General features: G+C 38.5%; 1 protein-coding gene across 2 annotated transcripts in view; it reads right to left on the minus strand.

Annotated features, from left to right (window-relative positions):
- The window catches only part of ZGRF1 (zinc finger GRF-type containing 1), a 69,977-nt gene that overhangs the window by 10,945 nt on the left and 38,780 nt on the right, over positions 1 to 20,252 (minus strand). The window contains exons 10-21 of one of the 2 annotated variants that reach the window (XM_028492185.2): positions 17,803 to 17,905; positions 17,611 to 17,708; positions 14,542 to 14,665; positions 12,069 to 12,724; positions 10,774 to 10,912; positions 10,091 to 10,275; positions 8,279 to 8,475; positions 6,717 to 6,856; positions 4,504 to 4,647; positions 3,940 to 4,054; positions 2,253 to 2,515; positions 392 to 551 (exon numbers count right to left, since the gene is read on the minus strand). In XM_028492185.2, the coding sequence (XP_028347986.1) occupies positions 392 to 551; positions 2,253 to 2,515; positions 3,940 to 4,054; positions 4,504 to 4,647; positions 6,717 to 6,856; positions 8,279 to 8,475; positions 10,091 to 10,275; positions 10,774 to 10,912; positions 12,069 to 12,724; positions 14,542 to 14,665; positions 17,611 to 17,708; positions 17,803 to 17,905 (2,324 nt within the window). The remainder of the gene's footprint in view (positions 1 to 391; positions 552 to 2,252; positions 2,516 to 3,939; positions 4,055 to 4,503; positions 4,648 to 6,716; positions 6,857 to 8,278; positions 8,476 to 10,090; positions 10,276 to 10,773; positions 10,913 to 12,068; positions 12,725 to 14,541; positions 14,666 to 17,610; positions 17,709 to 17,802; positions 17,906 to 20,252) is intronic. The other variant, XM_055086175.1, reaches the window with a different exon arrangement.

A 20,252-nucleotide genomic window follows, 5' to 3' on the forward strand; every position in this document is an offset into this window, starting at 1 on the left:
GGAACACTGAGCTTGGGAATCTACTATTTTTATAACAAGCAGTAAGTAACCCTGCTCTTTGTCCTGGAGGGGGATACTAGCTCATCAATCAAGGCTGCTCACTGCAGACACAACCCTAAGAAATGTGCTGAGTAAGAGTGCTCAGGGCCTTGCATGGTAGATTCCTCCCCCAATAATACAGGTTCTGGGCTGGACTCAAATTTTTACATGAGCAACTAATAAGTTAGCCTGTTACTGTTTCATGGATGCTGGTTCTTGAGTCAGAGATAAAGGCCTTGCATGTCTGGTATACCCAGGAAAAATGTGCATGGACACTCAGGGCCTATGGTGATCTACCTCTCTCAACAATAATCTAAAACATTAGGTACTGAAATACACCTGTGATACCTACCCAAGAAGTACTCTGTCAACAGCTACATTAGTAGAAGAAGAAATCAAAAGTTTCCATGGTCTTGCATTTCCAACTGTAAGAGCTTCACTCTTTTCAAATAGCTGCACAAAAAACAAAATCACCACTGCCAGCAAATAACTCTTTCCTGCTCCAAAAACACCTAATTATTTTGAAAGGGAAAAAAATAAAGGCAATATCATAAATAAATTTCTGAAAAGCACAAGAAATATTTCATCCATCTCCCTCTCTCCTTCATTTAAGTAATTTATTAAAAATATTAACTGAGTGCTCACTATGTGCTTAATTAGGACAAGGGATAAATACATAGATAACTATTCAAAAGACCTCTATATTTAATGAGACCATAGTCTAGATAGACAAGCAAAGAACAATGATAAAACAATATGGTAAGTAACATTGTTGGTATCAGAGAAAGAACATCTCTTTGCTTTGGCGGAGATGGGAATGCTTCTTCCTAAAAATAAAAAGAGTAACAGAACTAAATCTTCCAGGATAAGATACCCTGTTAAAGAGAGGGTCATTCTAGGCAGAGGCATGACAAAGCACACAGCTGACAAGTATTTCCACACAGCCTATAGCAAACAGGCAAGAGATGAGGCTGTCTGACAAGGTAGGCAAGGGGATAAATCACAAGAGCTCTGCTTGCGATGGCTAAAAGTTTGAATTTTATCTTAAAGACCAGGGGAAATCAAGGAAGGATTTTAAGTAATGGAACTAAATCAGATTTTTTTTTTAGAAAAACTACTTGAGTGAAAATATGAAGAAAGGTAAAACTAAAGGTAGATCAATTAGAAAGCTGTGTGAGATGATCATAACAATAATACATGCTAACTTTACTAAGTGCCTCCCATGTACCAGACACCACTCTAAGCCCTTTATTTATGTTAACTCATTTAATCCTCCAAACCTATGAGACAGATGCTATTATCAAACCACATTTTACAGAGTAGTCTCACCAACTAGGCTATACGGAGGCATGATGAAGGCTTGGATTGAGGAGGTGCAAATGAGTTGGCGAGGAGAGAGTCAATATGAAAAGTGGGTACAAACTAGAAGGGACATCTCAGTGACTGATCTGATGAGGGGAGAGAAACAGAGAGATGGAGGAGGATTAAGAGAAAGTCACTTAATCTAGGGAGAAAAATAATCTAGGATGACTCCCAAGTGTCTAGCTTGGTCAACAGAGTGGATGTGAAGCAAATCCTCAAAATAGGACGAAAAGTAGGATCAGCTTCAGGAAAAGGTCTGTGAGAGGAAATGAGTTACAGAGGGAACAGATTCCAGATAAAAGTAGTAGCTCTGAAGAGGAGAAAGTAAAGCTCCTTCAATGAGACAGAACCAGAAGAGTAAGAATAGGTCCATACTTAGGTTAAGTTGGAAAATGAAGGCAGGACATTGAAAGGAGTTTCTGTTATGACCTCCATTTCCTATTTTAGAAGCAAAATCAATTTTTGCTTCAGAGAGAGAGAGTGGGGCAGGGGCAAGGATGGGATTATGAGAAGGATGAAGGTTTGGAATAGCTACTATGAAGGATGAAGGGTGAGCTGACTAGGAATTAATTAATAGAGAGCAACACATAGATGTCTAGATCAAATCTGGATACTTGAGAGTATAATGAGAGTATAATGCTACCCATTCATCAGATATGCTGTCTATTCTCCCTTTTAGGGTGGTCAGTTCTGCTCTCATCTAATAGTTTACTAAAATGGGTCCAGATTTGAAAAATGTAGAGTTATCCTGGAATCTTGTCTGACTAGGAAATTACAAGCGAGCAGATTGAGTTACAAAAGCTTATATGACAATGTGTTTACTAGAACCGTTTTCTTTTCTTGCTTCTTACCATGTATGATCGTGATAGGGAGGGTATGAATTCCCAGTTCCTTCACCTCTTCAACACTTTCACATGATGCCATCATTTGAGCTATCTGAATTAGAGCTGTAGCTTGATCCCTGTTTAACTTGTGTGCCTGAATTAACTCACTAGCTAACTGCAATGTTGCTCCTATGCTGAGTAGTTCAAATTTTGTGTTGATATTCGAGAAGGCTGGTGGGATAAATTTTCTCTTATTGACTCTCTTGTTGCTCATTGTAGTTGATGAAGACCTAAGCAAATGAAAATTTTTTTAAATGAGGGGCTTTTGAAATAGGTGAGTAGACCTAGTCATAAGTTAGCCTTCACTTTATAAGCATCACAGCGAACATTTTTTTGGAGACACAAATAAACATACACCCCAATTTGGAGGAGGGTGGAAGAGAACTAACATTTGTTGAAAACCTACTATGTGCTGGCATTATACTAAGCATTTTACATGTTACTTGATGCAATCTTCACAACAATACTAAATAGTTAATTATCCCAAATAGAGGTACAGAAATATTAACATTTTTCCCCCAAAGCACACAGCTAATAAGTCGTATACTGACTTAAAGCCCATTTTCTATTAAACAAAACCTACTTAGGTAATTAATACAGCCTCCATTTAAGGTAAAACTGCAATAAACTGGTTTTATTTCTATTTCTATTAAGACTGAATTCCTGGGCTTTGCTGGTGGCGTAGTGGTTAAGAATCCACCTGCCAGTGCAGGGGACAAGGGTTCGAGCCCTGGTCTGGGAAGATCCCACATGCCACGGAGCAACTAAGCCCGTGCACCACAACTACTGAGCCTGCACTCTAGAGCCCGTGAGCCACAGCCACTGAAGCCCGCGTGCCTAGAGCCCGTGCTCTGCAACAAGAGAAGCCACTGCGATGAGATGCCCACACACTGCAACAAAGAGTAGCCCCTGCTCACGCAACTACAGAAAGCCAACACACAGCAATGAAGACCCAAAGCAGCCAAAAATAAAATAAATAAAACAAATTTTTTTAAAAAAGACTGCATTCCTTTCAAAGTAGATAAATGACATAATGGATAAGGATATTTATTTTTCTTACCTAGGACTTTATTATGGTGAAAAAAATGAAATACCACAAGTTAGATCATAATATTACAAATTAGAAACTAGACTTTTTCTATCATTTTAGTGAATTCAATATAATGTCGCTCCCAATTTTTTAAAAAGGGGCATAGTGCTTGAGAAATTAAAAATGAGATATAGGTTATGTCAAGAATAAAATTAGTATCAATATATATACTGGATTCAAGCTGTAAAATGTTACATAATTTTAAATGTTTTAAATGTTAAATAATTTGTAGCATAAAAGTACAGATAAATAAATAAACAGAAACACTCAAAAGATCCTTAGGAAACTATTCCTTGACAAAGGAAAAAAATTTGCAGTAACCCTTTTACTAGACTCTACCACAATAAATAAATAAACAGATAGATGAATGGGTGAATTGTTGGGAAATGATGTGTATTCCTCTTTCTCTTTTGAACCACTGACAAACAGTAACCTCATAATCCCTGAAAGAAAATTAACACTTTGTTGGCAAAAATTTATGTAATGTACTTTTATTACATTTTCATATTTACAATTAGTCATCATTTTTTAATACTAATGACCCAAAGGTAAATAATGACTTACATTGTTAACAGGTACTGTGTTAGAGGTAGAGTAGCTGGATTAAAGTTGTCCTGAATATTTTTCAAAGTGGTCAGCTCTGTGCTAGCATTACAAACCAATAATGCATGGACCACTGCTGTAGACAGAATGCAGAAAATTAACATTAATGTAAATGAAATGAACCATTAAAAAAATCTATTAAATGTACACATAACTCAGAGTTCAGCTACTGAATTAATCACACAACATAAACGCTTAAGTACATGCAGAGGTCCTTTTATACATTATAAATTGCATAACTTACATCAAATTTGGACTTCCATATGTCAGTTAATGAATAAGAACAACTGTTTTGAGTTAGGGTGTGGTGACACTGCTTAACAGCCAGTTTGATTTAATCAGCATACATTGTACAGTAGTGTTTGACACATTTCAAGAATACTGTACACAATAATAGGAAGTAGAGGTGGATGCTTTTTGTTGGCTTTAATCAAACAATCCCACACAAAGCATTCTTGCTCACAGTGCATCACATGTCTTTCATTCTTTTTTAATACAAATTAATATGGGCATAATAATACTTACTGTTAGTGGGCCAATTCGAAGGGAAATAACCTTTCAAAGGTAGTAGCTCTACCTCATTGATAGATGATGGACCAAAGAAAGTACTACATGCAATAAAAGTATCCAATTCAAAGTCTAGGGTTTTTGAAACCACCCAAAGATCATCTGAAAAGACAAACACTTTTAAAGGATTCAGAACTATGCTCCATCCAAAGCTACCTTGGATTTCTTTGATGCTTAGTCCTACATTACTTCTCAAAAAAACAAACTTGTTTATTATCACCAACAAGATTCCACCCAGAGACCCAAACACATAACATTTCATTTCCATGTTTTTAACTCAATTAGTTTAATGTTTTTAAAGTTACTTTATAATTATTATTATTTTCTTGTAATTACTTTTTTAAAAAAAACACTGTAAATAAAGCAGACAACATCTAACTCATTTTTCTCTTATAGCTACATTTGATTTTCCAAAGGTAGAATATTAGTCTAGAAAGATGCTCCACCATGTAAATGTTTCTATGCTCAAATAAAGTTGGCAATCCGTGGATAGAATACAAGTTCTCTTAACAGACTTCCACTTAACATATGTTCCAGATTAATTAACGTTCTCCTTTCTTTTCCATAGTACACTGAGCACTCATAGCTAGCAGGCTGCTTTCCAGAATATCTATGCACTATTTCTACCATCAGTGGAGTTTACACTTACACAGAGTCAACTACATTTGTTCTAAAACTTATTTAAACTAGTTGTATTTGCTATTATAATTATATAACTTAATCACATATTATTTGACCCATTATGAGTATGAAGGAAAAAACTTGTTGTTTAAAGAAAACTACATTCCGGGCTTCCCTGGTGGCACAGTGGTTAAGAATCCACCTGCCAATGAAGGGGACACAGGTTCGAGCCCTGATCCAGGAAGATCCCATATGCTGTGGAGCAACTAAGCCCATGCGACACAACTACTGAGCCCGTGCACCTAGAGCCTGTGCTCCGCAACAAGAGAAGCCACCGCAGTGAGAAGCCCGCACGCTGCAACTAAGACCCAACGCAGCCATAAATAAATTAATTAATTAATGTATTTTTAAAAAATGTTAGGTAGGGCTTCCCTGGTGGCGCAGTGGTTGAGAGTCTGCCTGCCGATGCAGGGGACACGGGTTCGTGCCCCGGTCCGGGAAGATCCCACGTGCTGCGGAGCGGCTGGGCCCGTGAGCTGTGGCCGCTGAGCCTGCACGTCCAGAGCCTGTGCTCCGCAACGGGAGAGGCCACAACAGTGAGAGGCCCGCGTACCGCAAAAAAAAAAAAAAGGTTAGGTAGCTATCAGGTACTAGATTTAGCTTTGCTTTGTTGATTCAAAGTTTCTTATATCATTTAAAATAACTAATCAAATAACAAAAGCAAGCTAGGTTAGGATCAATGACAAGAGTAGGTCATGAAACCAAAGATAAAAATTAACCCAACTTAGGGACTTCCCTGGTGGCGCCGTGGTTAAGTATCTGCCTGCCAATGCAGGGGACAAGGGTTCGAGCCCCGGTTCAGGAAGATCCCACATGCTACAGAGCACCTAAGCCCGAGCACCACAACTACTGAGCCTGTGCTCTAGAGTCCGTGAGCCACAACTACTGAGACCACGTGCCACAACTACTGGAGCCTGCGCACCTAGAGCCCGTGCTCCGCAAAAAGAGAAACCACCGCAATGAGAAGCCTGTGCACTGCAATGAAGAGTAGCCCCCGCTCGCTGCAACTAGAGAAAGCCCGTGCACAGCAACAAAGACCAAACGCACCCAAAAAAAGAAAAAAATTTTTAAGGATTTTATTTCCAAGTACACAAAATTTGGGGTCCAATATTTTCATATTGTGCAGCAATGACAGAAGTATCACTAAACTCATTACATTTTCAGCTTATTTTTTATATTAGGTTCAGGGTACAGTTCATTCAGTATACTTACGATGCCAAGAACTTGGTGTGACTCTTTAACCAAAATTAAACAGTTTTTGGTAGCCTATAATAAAGCTTTTAAAAAAACTAAAATTTAAAATATGCTTTTTAGGGGTGGGGGGAATAAAAGATGCTTTTTAGAAATGGTCTAATTTATTATACAATAATTCACAATATGTACTATGAAACTGTACTCTTAAAAACCTCTTTAATATAAAGAATTTACAGGGCTGTATGTAACTGAGATACAAGGCTAGACTCAGCCACAACATAACCAGATCAACTTACCTTTCCTGTAAGTCGAAGAACTTTCCTTCCGACTCAGCTTAAGATAAAGTTTGCTCTTAGGTTCATTATAAAATTCAGGATCTACAGTAGTAAACTTCTTTAGTTTACCATACTGTTTTCTTTGAAAATCAAACCCTTTTCTGCAAAATGAGTAAAAGACAAAAGTGAATTTGAATATTAAGGTATGATTTTTTTTAATTGAGATATAACTGACATATAACATTATATTAGTTTCAGGTGTACAACATAATGATTTGATATATGTATATACTGTGAAATTATCAGCATAAGTCTGGTTAACATCCATCACCACACAAAGTTTTTTTCTTGTGAAGAAAATGGGTGAACTGTTTTTACTTTTAAATAAATTGAGTTTTTTAAAAAAGCAGGGAAGAACTCACTGCATGTATAAAATTTTTTTCAAATAATTTTTTTTCCTGTAATGAGCTCTTACTCTCTCACCAGTTTTCAAATATACAGTAAAGTAATATTAACTACAGTCACCATGCTATACATTACATCTGCAGGACTTATTTATTTTATAACTGGAAGTTTGAAGGTACAAATTTTTTTTTTAAATCTCTAAAATACAGTATGAAGAGGAAAGAACCAGGGAATGTGTATGTTTATATACTTTCATACATATATACACAATAAAAATACAGTGTGTCAAAGGAAGAAAATAGCAAGCCTCACAGAAACATCATTAGTTTTAAGAGAGATTGAGATAGGAATAGTATCTAAAAGAAAGGGTACTTCAGTTTCTATAACTGTAAAATGGAATAATAAATTATCATATTACCATTTCTTATAAATCATGGTGATTAAATGGAATAATACATGCAAAGTGCTTAGAAGAGTGCCTGGCATGTACAAGCTCCCAATAAATGCTGTTATTATTAAATTACCATGCAAATCCTCATTATATTTACTTTTTGGGTAATCCAACTTTTTGTGTGTGTGTGTGCGGTACGCGGGCCTCTCACTGTTGTGGCCTCTCCCGTTGGGGAGCACAGGCTCCGGACGCGCAGGCCCAACGGCCATGGCTCTCGGGGCCCAGCCGCTCTGCGGCACATGGGATCCTCCCGGACCAGGGGCACGAACCCGCGTCCCCTGCATCGGCAGGCGGACTCTCAACCACCGCGCCACCAGGGAAGCCCTAATGCAACTTTTGTAAGGCATGTTTCCAAAAAGCATTCTATCATCCTATAAACTATGTAGTTCAGGCTTGTAAATGACCAATATGTATTATCCTGTGCTGATAAAAATTATTCTTGTGATTTGTTTGATAGGGTTTCCCTTAGAATTATGATTATATGTAAAAATGGTTAGAAAAATGGCATTCCCGCCAGTAATCCTGATATTGCTGACACTGCTCAATGTTTAGAGGGGGCCAAAAATAGCTTTAGGGAACTATTCCCATTTTATAATCATAAAAAATGAGGTACTCTATCTTTTAGATATTCTTCCTATCTCAATCTCTTTGAAAACTGATCATAATTCTGTGAGGTTACTATTTTCTGATATAATTAGAGGCAATTACTTGGCACCATAAAACATACCTCACCAAAAGCTGGCATTCCTCATAGAGGGGTATCTTTTGACTTCTTAAGTACAAGCCAATACTTTTTATATCATTTAAAACCATGCTAGGTAGGGATTTTTCCTGTGTTAAATATCCTGGGGTCACTTCTTCAAGCCACTTGAAAAATTTACATCGGTCAGCTCTGGGTCCATCACAGGTATAAAAGAGACGACCCTAAGGGGAAAAAGATATTGAAACTTTAGTGAGAAAAATAATGTTTTATCCATTTATTTTTTTTTACTGTTTTTGTACTATGTTGTCAAGACTTTTATAAAGGCTGCTTGGCATTAATGTACTCCAATAAATTAGCCGCTATACAACTTAATCTTTTTATTAATTTAAACAATAAATTAAAAATTAAAACCACCTACTTTTCATTTTTTACTTTTTATCAAAAATTACACTATTCTGAAAATTCAATCTTATTTGAAAAATATTTATTGATCTCTGACTTAACATGTTCACTATAGAAAACCTGAAAGCTGCCCCAAAACAACTATAAGGAACATCTCGTGCATTTCTTCTTCTTCTTTTTTTTTTTTAAATTGAATTTATTTATTTTTGGCTGCATTGGGTCTTTGTCGTTGTGCGCGGGCTCTCTCCAGCTGCGGTGAGCGGGGGCTACTCTTCACTGCAGTGCGTGGGCCCCTCATTGCGGTGGCCTCTCTTGTTGTGGAGCACCGGCTCTAGGCGCCCGGGCTTCAGGAGTTGTGGATCGCAGGCTCTGGGGCACAGGCTCATCAGTTGTGGCGCACGGGCCTAGCTGCTCCGCGGCATGTGGGATCCTCCCGGACCAGGGCTCGAACCTGCGTCCCCTGCATTGGCAGGCGGACTCCCAACCACTGCGCCACCAGGGAAGCCCCTCGTGCATTTCTTTCCAGACTTTTTTCTCACCCACGTTAAGTGCAAGCATGCACACACACACACAAGGATACACGCATGTATATTGTTTTAATACAACTCAGATAACAATACATTTTCTAGTCTATAACCTAACCCTTACACCCAACAACATACTATGAGCATGACAACCATGTCATCAAATAATCTTAAAAAGAAAAAAAAGACTTTTAGTGGCTCTATAATATTTTATTCTATGGTTATAATATTTTTATGAATTCTTGCTTTTGAAAACTAAATTTAAAACCAAATTTACACACTCAACTAATGATGAAGTGGAATATGCAAGCAATGGAGGAAAGTTGTATTATTATGAGTGAAAGCACAGTCTTATGAGTACAAACCATAGGTCAATATTACATTTTACTAACTTAACTTCTTCCATAATAATGTTATCAGCAGTATAAATTAAATCGATATGCTTTTCTATTCCCCTGGCCTTATCAGTTATGTTACTCGTACTAGGGATCACATAGTAGACCGGTTTTAACCTTTACTTCCTTCAGGCTCATCTCTGCATTCTCTAAGCCCTCAGGTTGGGACATATTCCCTTCTCAGTGCTCTCACTGTAATTTGGGCATATCCCTCCTACTTTATCAATTACAGTATTATATAAAATTTCCTTTTATATATCTCTCTCCTTCCACTACTGTGCAACAAGTTCCTAAGCAACTCGAAGGTTGATTTTAACTCATATTTTTGTATCGTCGAATGCAAATCATCTTTCAGGAAAAATGTATTGAGAGTTTACTATATGTTAGTTACTTATGTCTCAAGCAGAAGGCTCCCAGTCAAGACTTACTCTTTAAGCTTGTTGTAAAGCAATAGGTACCTAAGCCTTTTATGAGACTTACCTGTCTCATAAAAGGAGGGGAAGAGGGAACAATACCTTATTTGGACCTTCCTTTTTAACCACGACAAGTTTTGCAGGCTGACGATGATGGCAGGATGGCACATTATTTTCTACATTTTTCAGTTTGTCTCTGTTTGACGATGTGTAAAATGATATGTCAACTTTTGAAAGAGCTCTGTGCAACCTTTGTGCCAACCCAAACAGCAATATATTTAAATGTTCTACAAAAAAATTTTTAAAGATAATTTTAAAAATCTATAGGTACAGATGAAAATTAAATACAAAATAATTTCACATTTGTATCAGATATGTATTAACTAAAACTGAAAATAGCCTTTTGACAGAGTAAACTATAACCTAATACTAACATCTATTTTTTAAAAGTCTAGTTTTACTCTTGAACAAAACAAACTATGCACCATACTTAAAATTTCCTACTTAATTTAACAAAACCATCTGTAACACTTCCAGTTTAAAAAAAATTTTTAAACTACACCTTGAAAAAGAGAATGCTGTCATTTCCCACTCAAAACTCAATTTCGATCTGAAATTAAAATACAACTTGCTGTCAAAAACTGGATTAAATATATAGAAAATAACAAATTTCAAGTAGACAATTTAATGTAAAAACTCATAAAAGATACTATACTTTCTTACAGCTAAACTATTTACATTAAGCAGCAATCAATCATAATAAAATAAAAAGATAACAGTCATACCTATGAGACAAGATGTAAAAATCTGCTTATAATGAGCAGGAGACTGAAAAACAGCTGGTATGCGAATTTGCCTTTGGGGAAGATATGCAGATTTTATTTTCTGCCCACTTGGGAAGCATAGCTTGGAGTCATTTATCTCCTGAAATGGAATAATTAAAGTTATTATAACAACTCCAGAAAAATACTGTTTACTAATAGATATGTTAAAGGAAATAAACAAATTTTTGATCTCCAGAATCCATGAAAACCATTTTCTAATTTTAAATGAGAAACTAAGTATAGCAAGAAAGGCTATGCCATGGCACTTTTTTTTTTTTTCTTTTTTTTTTTTTGCGGTACGCGGGCCTCTCACTGTTATGGCCTCTCCCATTGCGGAGCACAGGCTCCGGACGCGCAGGCTCAGCGGCCATGGCTCACGGGCCTAATCGCTCCGCGGCATGTGGGATCTTCCTGGACCGGGGCACAAACCCGTGTCCCCTGCATTGGCAGGGACTCTCAACCACTGCGCCACCAGGGAAGCCCCCCATGGCACTTTTAATGATAAATAAGACTAACTTTTCTTGTTTGCCCCTTAATACGTTTTTTAATATTTTTGCTAGGACTTAACTGATGTGAGTGAATCATTATGTATCTCTATTTCTGGTTATAACTATAGTAAGAATTGTTTGTAACCAATGTATAATAAGATGTATCTTTACCCTAATAATGATCTGATCAGCAAAACTGAGCTGAGAGTGAAAAATGAAAACAATCATAGTAACAAGCAGTGGAAGTGATGGTAGAAACAGAGCTATAATTTACTGAGTACCTATTATGGGCCAGATACTGCACCAGACACTTTCAAATATATAATTTCATTTAACGTTCACAAACTCTAGGAAAGATCTTAAGTCAAAGAAAATGTGAGTGTAGCAAGAGTTTTGGAAAACTCAAAAAAAAAAAAAGACAAAACAAAGCTACTGGCTCCAAGACTAAAATCATTGCACCTGGGGGCTTCCCTGGTGGCGCAGCGGTTGAGTGTCCGCCTGCCGATGCAGGGAACACGGGTTCGTGCCCCGGTCCGGGAAGATCCCACATGCCGTGGAGCGGCTGGGACCGTAAGCCGTGGCCGCTGAGGCTGTGTGTCCGGAGCCTGTGCTCCGCAACGGGAGAGGCCACAACAGTGAGAGGCCCGTGTACCGCAAAAAAATAAAAAATAAAAATCATTGCACCTACATGATTTTGGTAATTCTTTTGTTGAAATTCAGATAATAACTACTGGAAAAAAGATGCAAAACACTGGTACATTTCCTCACCTGAAAATCTCCTGTTACACTGCAGTTGTAGCAGGCATAATCTCTCAACACATTTTGAATTTCCTCAGTCTTAGAAGTCTGCTTTAAATTCAAAGAAAATGCTTGCTTTCTGGAAACCAAATCTTGACTGCTAAAATCCTGCTGCTGTTGCTGAAGCATGTGTTTCATCATTTGCAAATGTACAGAGTCTACAGAACTTTCATTCACAGCACCACTCTGTCTTTCACCCGTGTCACTAAAATGCATCCCAGAAATAGCCTCAGCAAAGAAGCCATCTGTTACTTCCTGATCAACTCTGTTTGGAGTAGTCAAGTTGCACTGGAGTATGTTTTGATATTTTAGCCACTTGCTTTGAGTAGTTATATTATCAAAAAGTGAAACGTCCCTCGGAGTCACTTCCTTAGATTCTTTAGAGAAAGAAGTTTCGCTCTGGTCCTCTGACCCAAAGCTAAAAGAAGGAACTGCTGACTCTTCACGAAAGTTGAATATGGGAGAACCAGAAGACTCTTGCCTGTCACAGTCAATCACATATGAACAAGAATCTACATCAGGTGGCCCACTGGCAGGTGGCAAAGTAATAAGTGGAACTCGGGTTCCACTTACTAATGAAAGCCTTTGAAGGTTCTTATCCTCCAGAGAACTCGATTTTTTCATTACTAAAAGAAAAAAAAAAAAGCTAGTTAAATAAAAATATATCACGGACGTCACCCAATCTCTAGAAAACAACGGGTACCCATACAAAAAAGCAAAAAGTACCAACATGCCTTGTACCAAAACAAACAAAAAAATCACATTTCCTTTAAAAAAATTTAATGGTTTTAGTCTCCAAAAAATAAAGAAACTTTTTCAAGGTTGATAAACTTGAAATCCTTCTTTTTCCTCTTAGCTAAGGATTTCCACTCACCACCGCCCCACCAATTACTACATTATATTTACATAACACTGAAGTTTTCAAAGTATTTTACAGCCAAGAAGGGATTCATCATTCTCATTTTATAGATAAGATTGCCAACAAGGCCTAGAGGTGACATGACTACCAACCGGCAGAGTTAAGACAAGAACCCAGAACTAGTTTTTTGTTCTCAACTTTATATTCTCCAGAGACTGAAGTTCAAGGTTTACTTATCGATGTGTTGCAACTTCCTTTATATATTTATTACATTCACAGACTAATATGTTGACCTTCAGGATAAAGAAGACTTTTAGCTTTATTGTGATATATTGTTATGTGATAAGAGTTCAACTCTGGTAAACTCATGTTATGGCAGATTTTGGCTGAGTTTTATAATTCCTTCTGTCAGCATCGTTAGTAATTGATATATTCCTGAAAATGTAAAAAGCAGTAATATTTGTTGAATAAATAAAGAATGAATAATACTGCATGGGAACTATATAAGCTTAAAGTTTTTCTCTGAAATGCTATGGTTTCCTATTTTATAATAATGTACCTTCTTGACAGAGTTTCTATTTTGTTGGGAATAAACTCTGGAGGTCACTTGGGAAGGTAGGAGAACAGCAGGTGAGTCAATGATATTCTTTTATAAACTTACCTTGTAATTCTAACAAGCTGATCAAGCAACACTGACAGAAAAGTTAAATCCTCATTAAATAGTAGAAGATTCATGGTATAACTGTGTAAATCATCTATATGCCATTGTCTCCTCACTTGTTTTAGATACGCACAGCTCCCATACTGACTCTTTCCTACCTTGTTTCCTCTATCAACCACACCTACTAAACCTTCTTCAACCCAGCTACCCAGACACATTAGTTTTTATTTTTATATCATCCACCCATGACCAAAAAATTATCTACAATTTCACCCCTCACCCAACATACCTTCAGAATCAAGGGAAGATACATTGATGAGATTACAAGAAAAGAGACAGAAAAAGAAAAGTTAGTGAAAGGGATCCTACAGAATGTATTATAATTATCAAGAAGCAGGAAATTACTCACAGGGAAGAGTCAAAATGTATGAAAACACAGAGGCCTGAGAATGCAATTGAGGTAACAGCAACTGAAGAGTTCCCTGATATTGCCAGGATCCCAAAGCAAAAGAGGGGAACTAAGAGGTTATGATAAGGTCAACCATGACCAGACATTCACAATGAATCCTTTCCCTGGGAGGGGAAGGGGCTATAGAGGGGCAGGGCTCTGGAGTTACAGCTGTGAAAAGTGTTGGCAATGGTAGAAGACACTTTTAGAGGTCTGTGATGAGAAGATGAGAGAAGAAATAAGAAGGAACTAGAAAGCTGGAAGGGAGTATTGTACTTGGAAATAAGAGCCATCTCCAATAGAAAAAGTCAAAAGGGAGAGAGGGTGTGGGAAGGCTTGAGGGCGTAAGACATTGAATCTGGTTTCAAGATTATTTTTAGTTTAGTAACAATCTCTCAAAAAACTTCACTTTACATGGACAGACAGATTAGAGCCATATGGTAGCAACTGTCTAAGTTGAGAAAGTGAAAATCACCAGGTAAAGTTCTTGCTTTCAGGGACTCCTCAGAGAATTCCAGTATGAAGTCTTCATCTCCTGAGTTCAAAGATAAAGTAGAAACAGGGCTTAATGTTGAGATCTTTTGTTCTGGTGACGTCACCTATCCAGAAAGAAGAGACAAAACTACAGATCAAAATCTTCTTCCCTATAGTTTGAATGAATTCTAGTAACTATTGTAAAAATAATGCTTTCAAGCACATTGTGTAGAGCTATAGTGGGGCAAAGCTTCTTCCAAAGGGGCAGGATAGAATAAACTCACTAAAATAAACAAGAATAATAGAAAGTGAAATACAGAATATAAAACCTGTTGGATTTATTTGAAATGGGTCAGATTCTGATTTGGATTGATCTGGGTTATGGGGATTTGGTTGTGAAGATCAGTTTCCAGTCTAAGGGTCTCAGGCTTAGTCAGATCTTATGTTTGGAGCTGTGAAGGTAAAACTTCCTGAAAACCCAAGGACAGCTTTCTCTTAGGTCCGCAGGTATAGGATACACCTACAGTTGCTCTAAACTTCAAAATATTGCTCCTAAATGGAATAAATTTTTGATATATTCCACATCTGAACAGTCATATTATTCTCTATGTTATTCTCCTTAGAACAGTATTTAATTTTGTTGCTGCTTCCAGAAATTAATCACCCTAAAGGTCTAATACTAATTGAACAGACAAAACTGGGGCTTGGGCCTCAAAACCAGCTGGAATCAGGGCTTCCACTGCTGCCACTAACTCCGTCTCTTTCTCTGAAAGTCTGCTTCTCTCTCTTTCCCTGTAGACCAGATTCCTCCACATGGCAGGAAGCACAGCCCACTGAAAACTTCCTAAACTTTCCACCATTAACCACTGTAGCAGACGCTGTTGCTGTCCTGGCCGTGGCTCCTTGGCCCATCTATGAGGTCATCTACAGTTGGGGAATTGCTCCCCTACCTGTCCCAGGCTTCCTACCTCTAGCATCTGCATCATTCTGCCTGAGGACAGCGGCTGGGGGAGCGGGCTGGGACAGCAGGTAGGGCAGGCCAGAAGTGCCAGGTGGTTAATATGCCCAGGAGTAATCTTCAGCCAAAGAGGGGTGGGAATTGGTGCATAAATACCTTACTTTCCTCATTCTTTGGGAGGACAATTCTGAGTTTTGTTTTATAGGCCTCTTAGAGGGTTCCCAGCAGGACTCAACACCTTTTATTATTGCTTTCTTCCTTTCCCTGTCCCGCAGTGTGACTGTATTTGGAGACAGGGCCTTTAAGAGGTAATGAAGGCTAAATGAGGTCATGAGTGGTGCCCTGATCTGACAGAATTAGCGTCCTTATAACAAGAGAGTTCTCACTCGCTGTGCTCTCTCTTGCTCTCTCTCTCCATGTGCACATACCAAGGAAGGACATGTGAGGACATAGTGAGAAGTAGCCATCTGTAAGCCAGGAATAGAGTTCTCACCAGAAACTTGATCTTGAACTTCTACCTTCCAGAACTGTTACAAAATAAATTTCTGTTGTTTAAGCCACTTATCCTGTGGTATTTTGTTACAGCAACCCTAGCCAACTAATAAGAGTCCTGCATCTTACTCCACTCAGTAAAGCCCACCTCAGTCCACGTTGTTAAGTCAAAAAGGCAGGAGTCTTTCTCCTCCCCTTCCTTCACCCTACTCTCTACATCCAATCCAGCAACATCCATACTTCTAACTCCAAAATTTATCTTAAATCTATCTATCAACTGCTCTAAACTTTCACTGCCACAATCTTTACTTCAAGTCACTATCATCTACAGCTCCTCTTGAATGGTTTCCTGGCTTCCACCACAGTGCCCATCAAATGCATCTTCCACACAGCAGCCAACAAAATCTCTTAAAAATGTAAATGTAAATGTAACGGGTGTTCTGCTGAAAACCCTTCAGTGACTTCCCTGGGGGAACACAGAGCAATATCAAAGTTCTTAACCTGACCTGCAAGGCTTTGTATGTCTGGTCCTGCTCCCTTTCCCAATTTCATTTAATTACCACTTTTCCTGTCACTTTCCACAATCCAGCTACTTTGGTCTCCTTTCACATTCTTGAACCCACTCAACTCTTTTCAATCGCAGGGTATTTACACTTGCTTTTTCTGTACATGGTATGTTCTTCCCCCTACTGCTGCCACAGCTGGAGAAGCCTTCCTAATCATCCATAAAGTAGATTCCCCCTATAATTTCAGAATATCTTCACAACTTTTCTGTATAGCAATTATCTCAGTTTGTTTGTTCTCTTGAGTAACATCTCTCTCCCCTGCTGGCCTTTAAAATCAGAGATCATTCCTGTTTTGTCCAACACTCTATATCCAAGTCTTACAAGTCCCTGACCTATAGAAGGCATTCAGTAAACACTGCTGAATTCCTATTTATTCATAAATTTTATATTTCACAGTAAAATTTCATTGCTCATTTCACACATGTTCCACACATTTCCAATTAAGATCATGCCTAGGCACTTCATTGTATATCATTTGTTACTACTCTTGGGACTCTTTTTCTGCTATATTTTCTACTTGGTTTAAGAAAGCTATTAACTTTTCAAGTTTATCTTATCTTTAGCTCCTTTACAAAATTCTTCTTAAACATCTCATTTTTAATTGATTCATCTAATTCTATTTCTTCCTTTCTAATTATGTATGCCTCTCATTTCATGTCACATTGCAAAAAATAAAACATCTGAATAACAAGGAAGATAGAAGTCATCCACATTTTGTTAATTATTCTAACAGAAATTATTCTGTGCTGTTTCATTACTAAAATAATCATGGTTGGTTGCTCATAAACTTTCTTGATCATGTTAAAAATATCATCTAGTCTTAAGATTTTTATCTTTTTAGTTTTTACTAGAGTCATTTCTTATAAGACCACCAAAATTTTTTACTCACAACTGTTAAAACTTTGTTTAGTGAATTCCCTGGTGGGCCAATGGTTAGGACTTGGCACTTTCACTGTTGGGGTCTGGGTTCAATCCCTGGTCAGGGAACAAAGATCCCATGAGCCGCAGGGTGCAGGCAAAAAAACCAACAAAAAAAACTTTGTTTACATTATACCTTATTTGCTTCCCACGAAGTCCTCTCTGTTGATTTAAAATTATAATCCAAATAATTATATAAATGTTCTAAATCTTTAGGAGGGAAATCTAAAATTGCTGTGGGGGAAAAAATAAGCATGGATCTTTACATAATAGTTTGTTCAATGTCAAGTAACTTCTTAATGTTACATTTTATTTATAATTTACTTACAATCACTTTCAACTGAGTCCTTATTAGACTCAGCTGTCACTTGAAAATTCTCTTCAATATTAAAGCTAGTACCTCCTTTTGGAAAGTTTTCTTCATCTGGGAACTAGAAAATAGTGATCCACTTATCAGTTTAGAAAAAATGTGTGTCCATATCCATATCTTTACCTATCTCTCTCTACACATATAGTTTATAGTTATAACTTGAGACACAGACAAACAGAAAGAAATATGTTATAAAGCCAATTCCATTCCGGGAAAGCAGGGTACATTATATTTCATCAATTCTTATGACTCACGTTTCTTACATCTTAACATCTTTGAAATACAGATGCAAAAAAAAACATTTTTACATCTCTATAGCACAGGCAACATCTGTGACATAGGTGTCTTTGCCTGTGCAAGTGTAGCTATATGCAAAGTAGTCATACTAGTCAAATAATGATGACTTAAATATGACTTTGTGCATTGTTAACATTAGACATATTAAGCAATTCTGCTGTTTAAACGTCTTCAAAAAGATCACACTAGGATTTAGCATTGAAAAAATAGTACTGTGGGGACTTCCCTGGTGGCGCAGTGGTTAGGAATCCACCTGCCAACGCAGGGGACATGGGTTTGAGCCCTGGTCTGGGAAGATCACACATGCCCTGGAGCAACTAAGCCCATGCGCCACAACTACGGAGCCTGCGCTCTAGAGACCATGAGCCACAACTGTTGAAGCCCAAGAGCCACAACTACGGAGCCCGTGTGCCACAACTACTGAAGCCCAGCGCCTAGAGCCCGTGCTCTGCAACAAGAGAAGCCACCACAATGAGAGGCCTGTGCATCGCAATGAAGAGTAGCCCCCACTCACTGCAACTAGAGAAAGCCCACGTGCAGGAAGGAAGACCCAATAAAGCCAAAAATAAAGACTAATAAAGAGCAGAAACTAACACAACATTGTAAAGCAACTATACTCCAATTTAAAAAAAAAAAGGTATTCACTGATAGCTTCTATTTGTCAGGCACAGAGGGAGGCATTGGATATACAACAAACAAGCAGCCACTGACGGTGCCTTCACAAAGCTGATACTTTTGGGGGGAGAAAATTAAGGAAGAAGCGAAATTTGTGGCCCTGAACCAAGACAGCGGAGTAGAAGGAAGTGCTCTCACTCTCTCTTGCGAGAACACCAGAATCACAACTAGCTGCTGGACAATCTTCGACAGGAAGACACTGGAACTCACCAAAAACGATACCCCACATCCAAAGACAAAGGAGAAGCCACAATGAGATGGTAGGAGGGGCGCAATCACAGTAAAATCAAATCCCATAACTGCTGGGTGGGTGACTCACAGACTGGAGAACACTTATACCACAGAAGTCCACCCACTGGAGTGAAGGTTCTGAGCCCCACGTCAGGCTTCCCAAATTGGGGGTCCGGCAATGGGAGGAGGAATTCGTAGAGAATCAGACTTCGAAGGCTAGTGGGATTTGATTGCAGGAATTTGACAGGACTGGGGGAAACAGAGACTCCACTCTTGGAGGGCACACACAAATAGTGTGTGCATCAGGACCCAGGGGAAGGAGCAGTGACCCCAAGGGAGACTGAACCAGACCTACCTGCTAGTGTTGGAGGGTCTCCTGCAGAGGTGGGCGGTGGCTGTGGCTCACCATAGGGACAAGGACACCGGCAACAGAAGCTCTGGGAAGTACTCCTTGGCATGAGCCCTCCCAGAGTCCGCCATTAGCCCCACCAAAGGGCCCGGGTAGGCTCCACTGTTGGGTTGCCTCAGGCCAAACAACCAACAGGGAGGGAACCCAGCCCCACCCATGAGCAGTCAAGCAGATTGAAGTTTTGCTGAGCTCTGCCCACCAGAGCAACAATCAGCTCTACCCACCACCAGTGCCTCCCATCAGGAAACTTACACAAGTCTCTTAGTTAGCCTCATCCACCAGAGGGCAGACGGCAGAAGCAAGAAGAACTATAATCCTGCAGCCTGTGGAACAAAAACCACATTCACAGAAAGATGGACAAGATGAAAAAGCAGAGGGCTATGTAACAGATAAAGGAACAAGATAAAACCCCAGAAAAACAACTAAATGAAGTGGAGATAGGCAAGCTTCCAGAAAAATGATAGGGAAGATGATCCAGGACCTCGGAAAATGAATGGAGGCAAAGATCAAGAAGATGCAAGAAATGTTATAACAAAGACCTAGAAGAATTAAAGAACAAACAAACAGATGCACAATACAATAACTGAAATGAAAACTACACTAGAAGGAATCAATTGCAGAATAACTGAGGCAGAAGAATGGATAAGTGACCTGGAAGACAGAATGGTGGAATTCACTGCTGTGGAACAAAATTTTTAAAAAATGAAAAGAAATGAAGACAGCCTAAGAGACCTCTGGGACAACATTAAATGCAACAAAATTCGCATTATAGGGGTCCCAGAAGGAGAAGAGAGAG

The sequence above is a fragment of the Physeter macrocephalus genome, chromosome 7, assembly GCF_002837175.3.
Source record: "Physeter macrocephalus isolate SW-GA chromosome 7, ASM283717v5, whole genome shotgun sequence".
Taxonomy (NCBI): Eukaryota; Metazoa; Chordata; class Mammalia; order Artiodactyla; family Physeteridae; genus Physeter; species Physeter macrocephalus.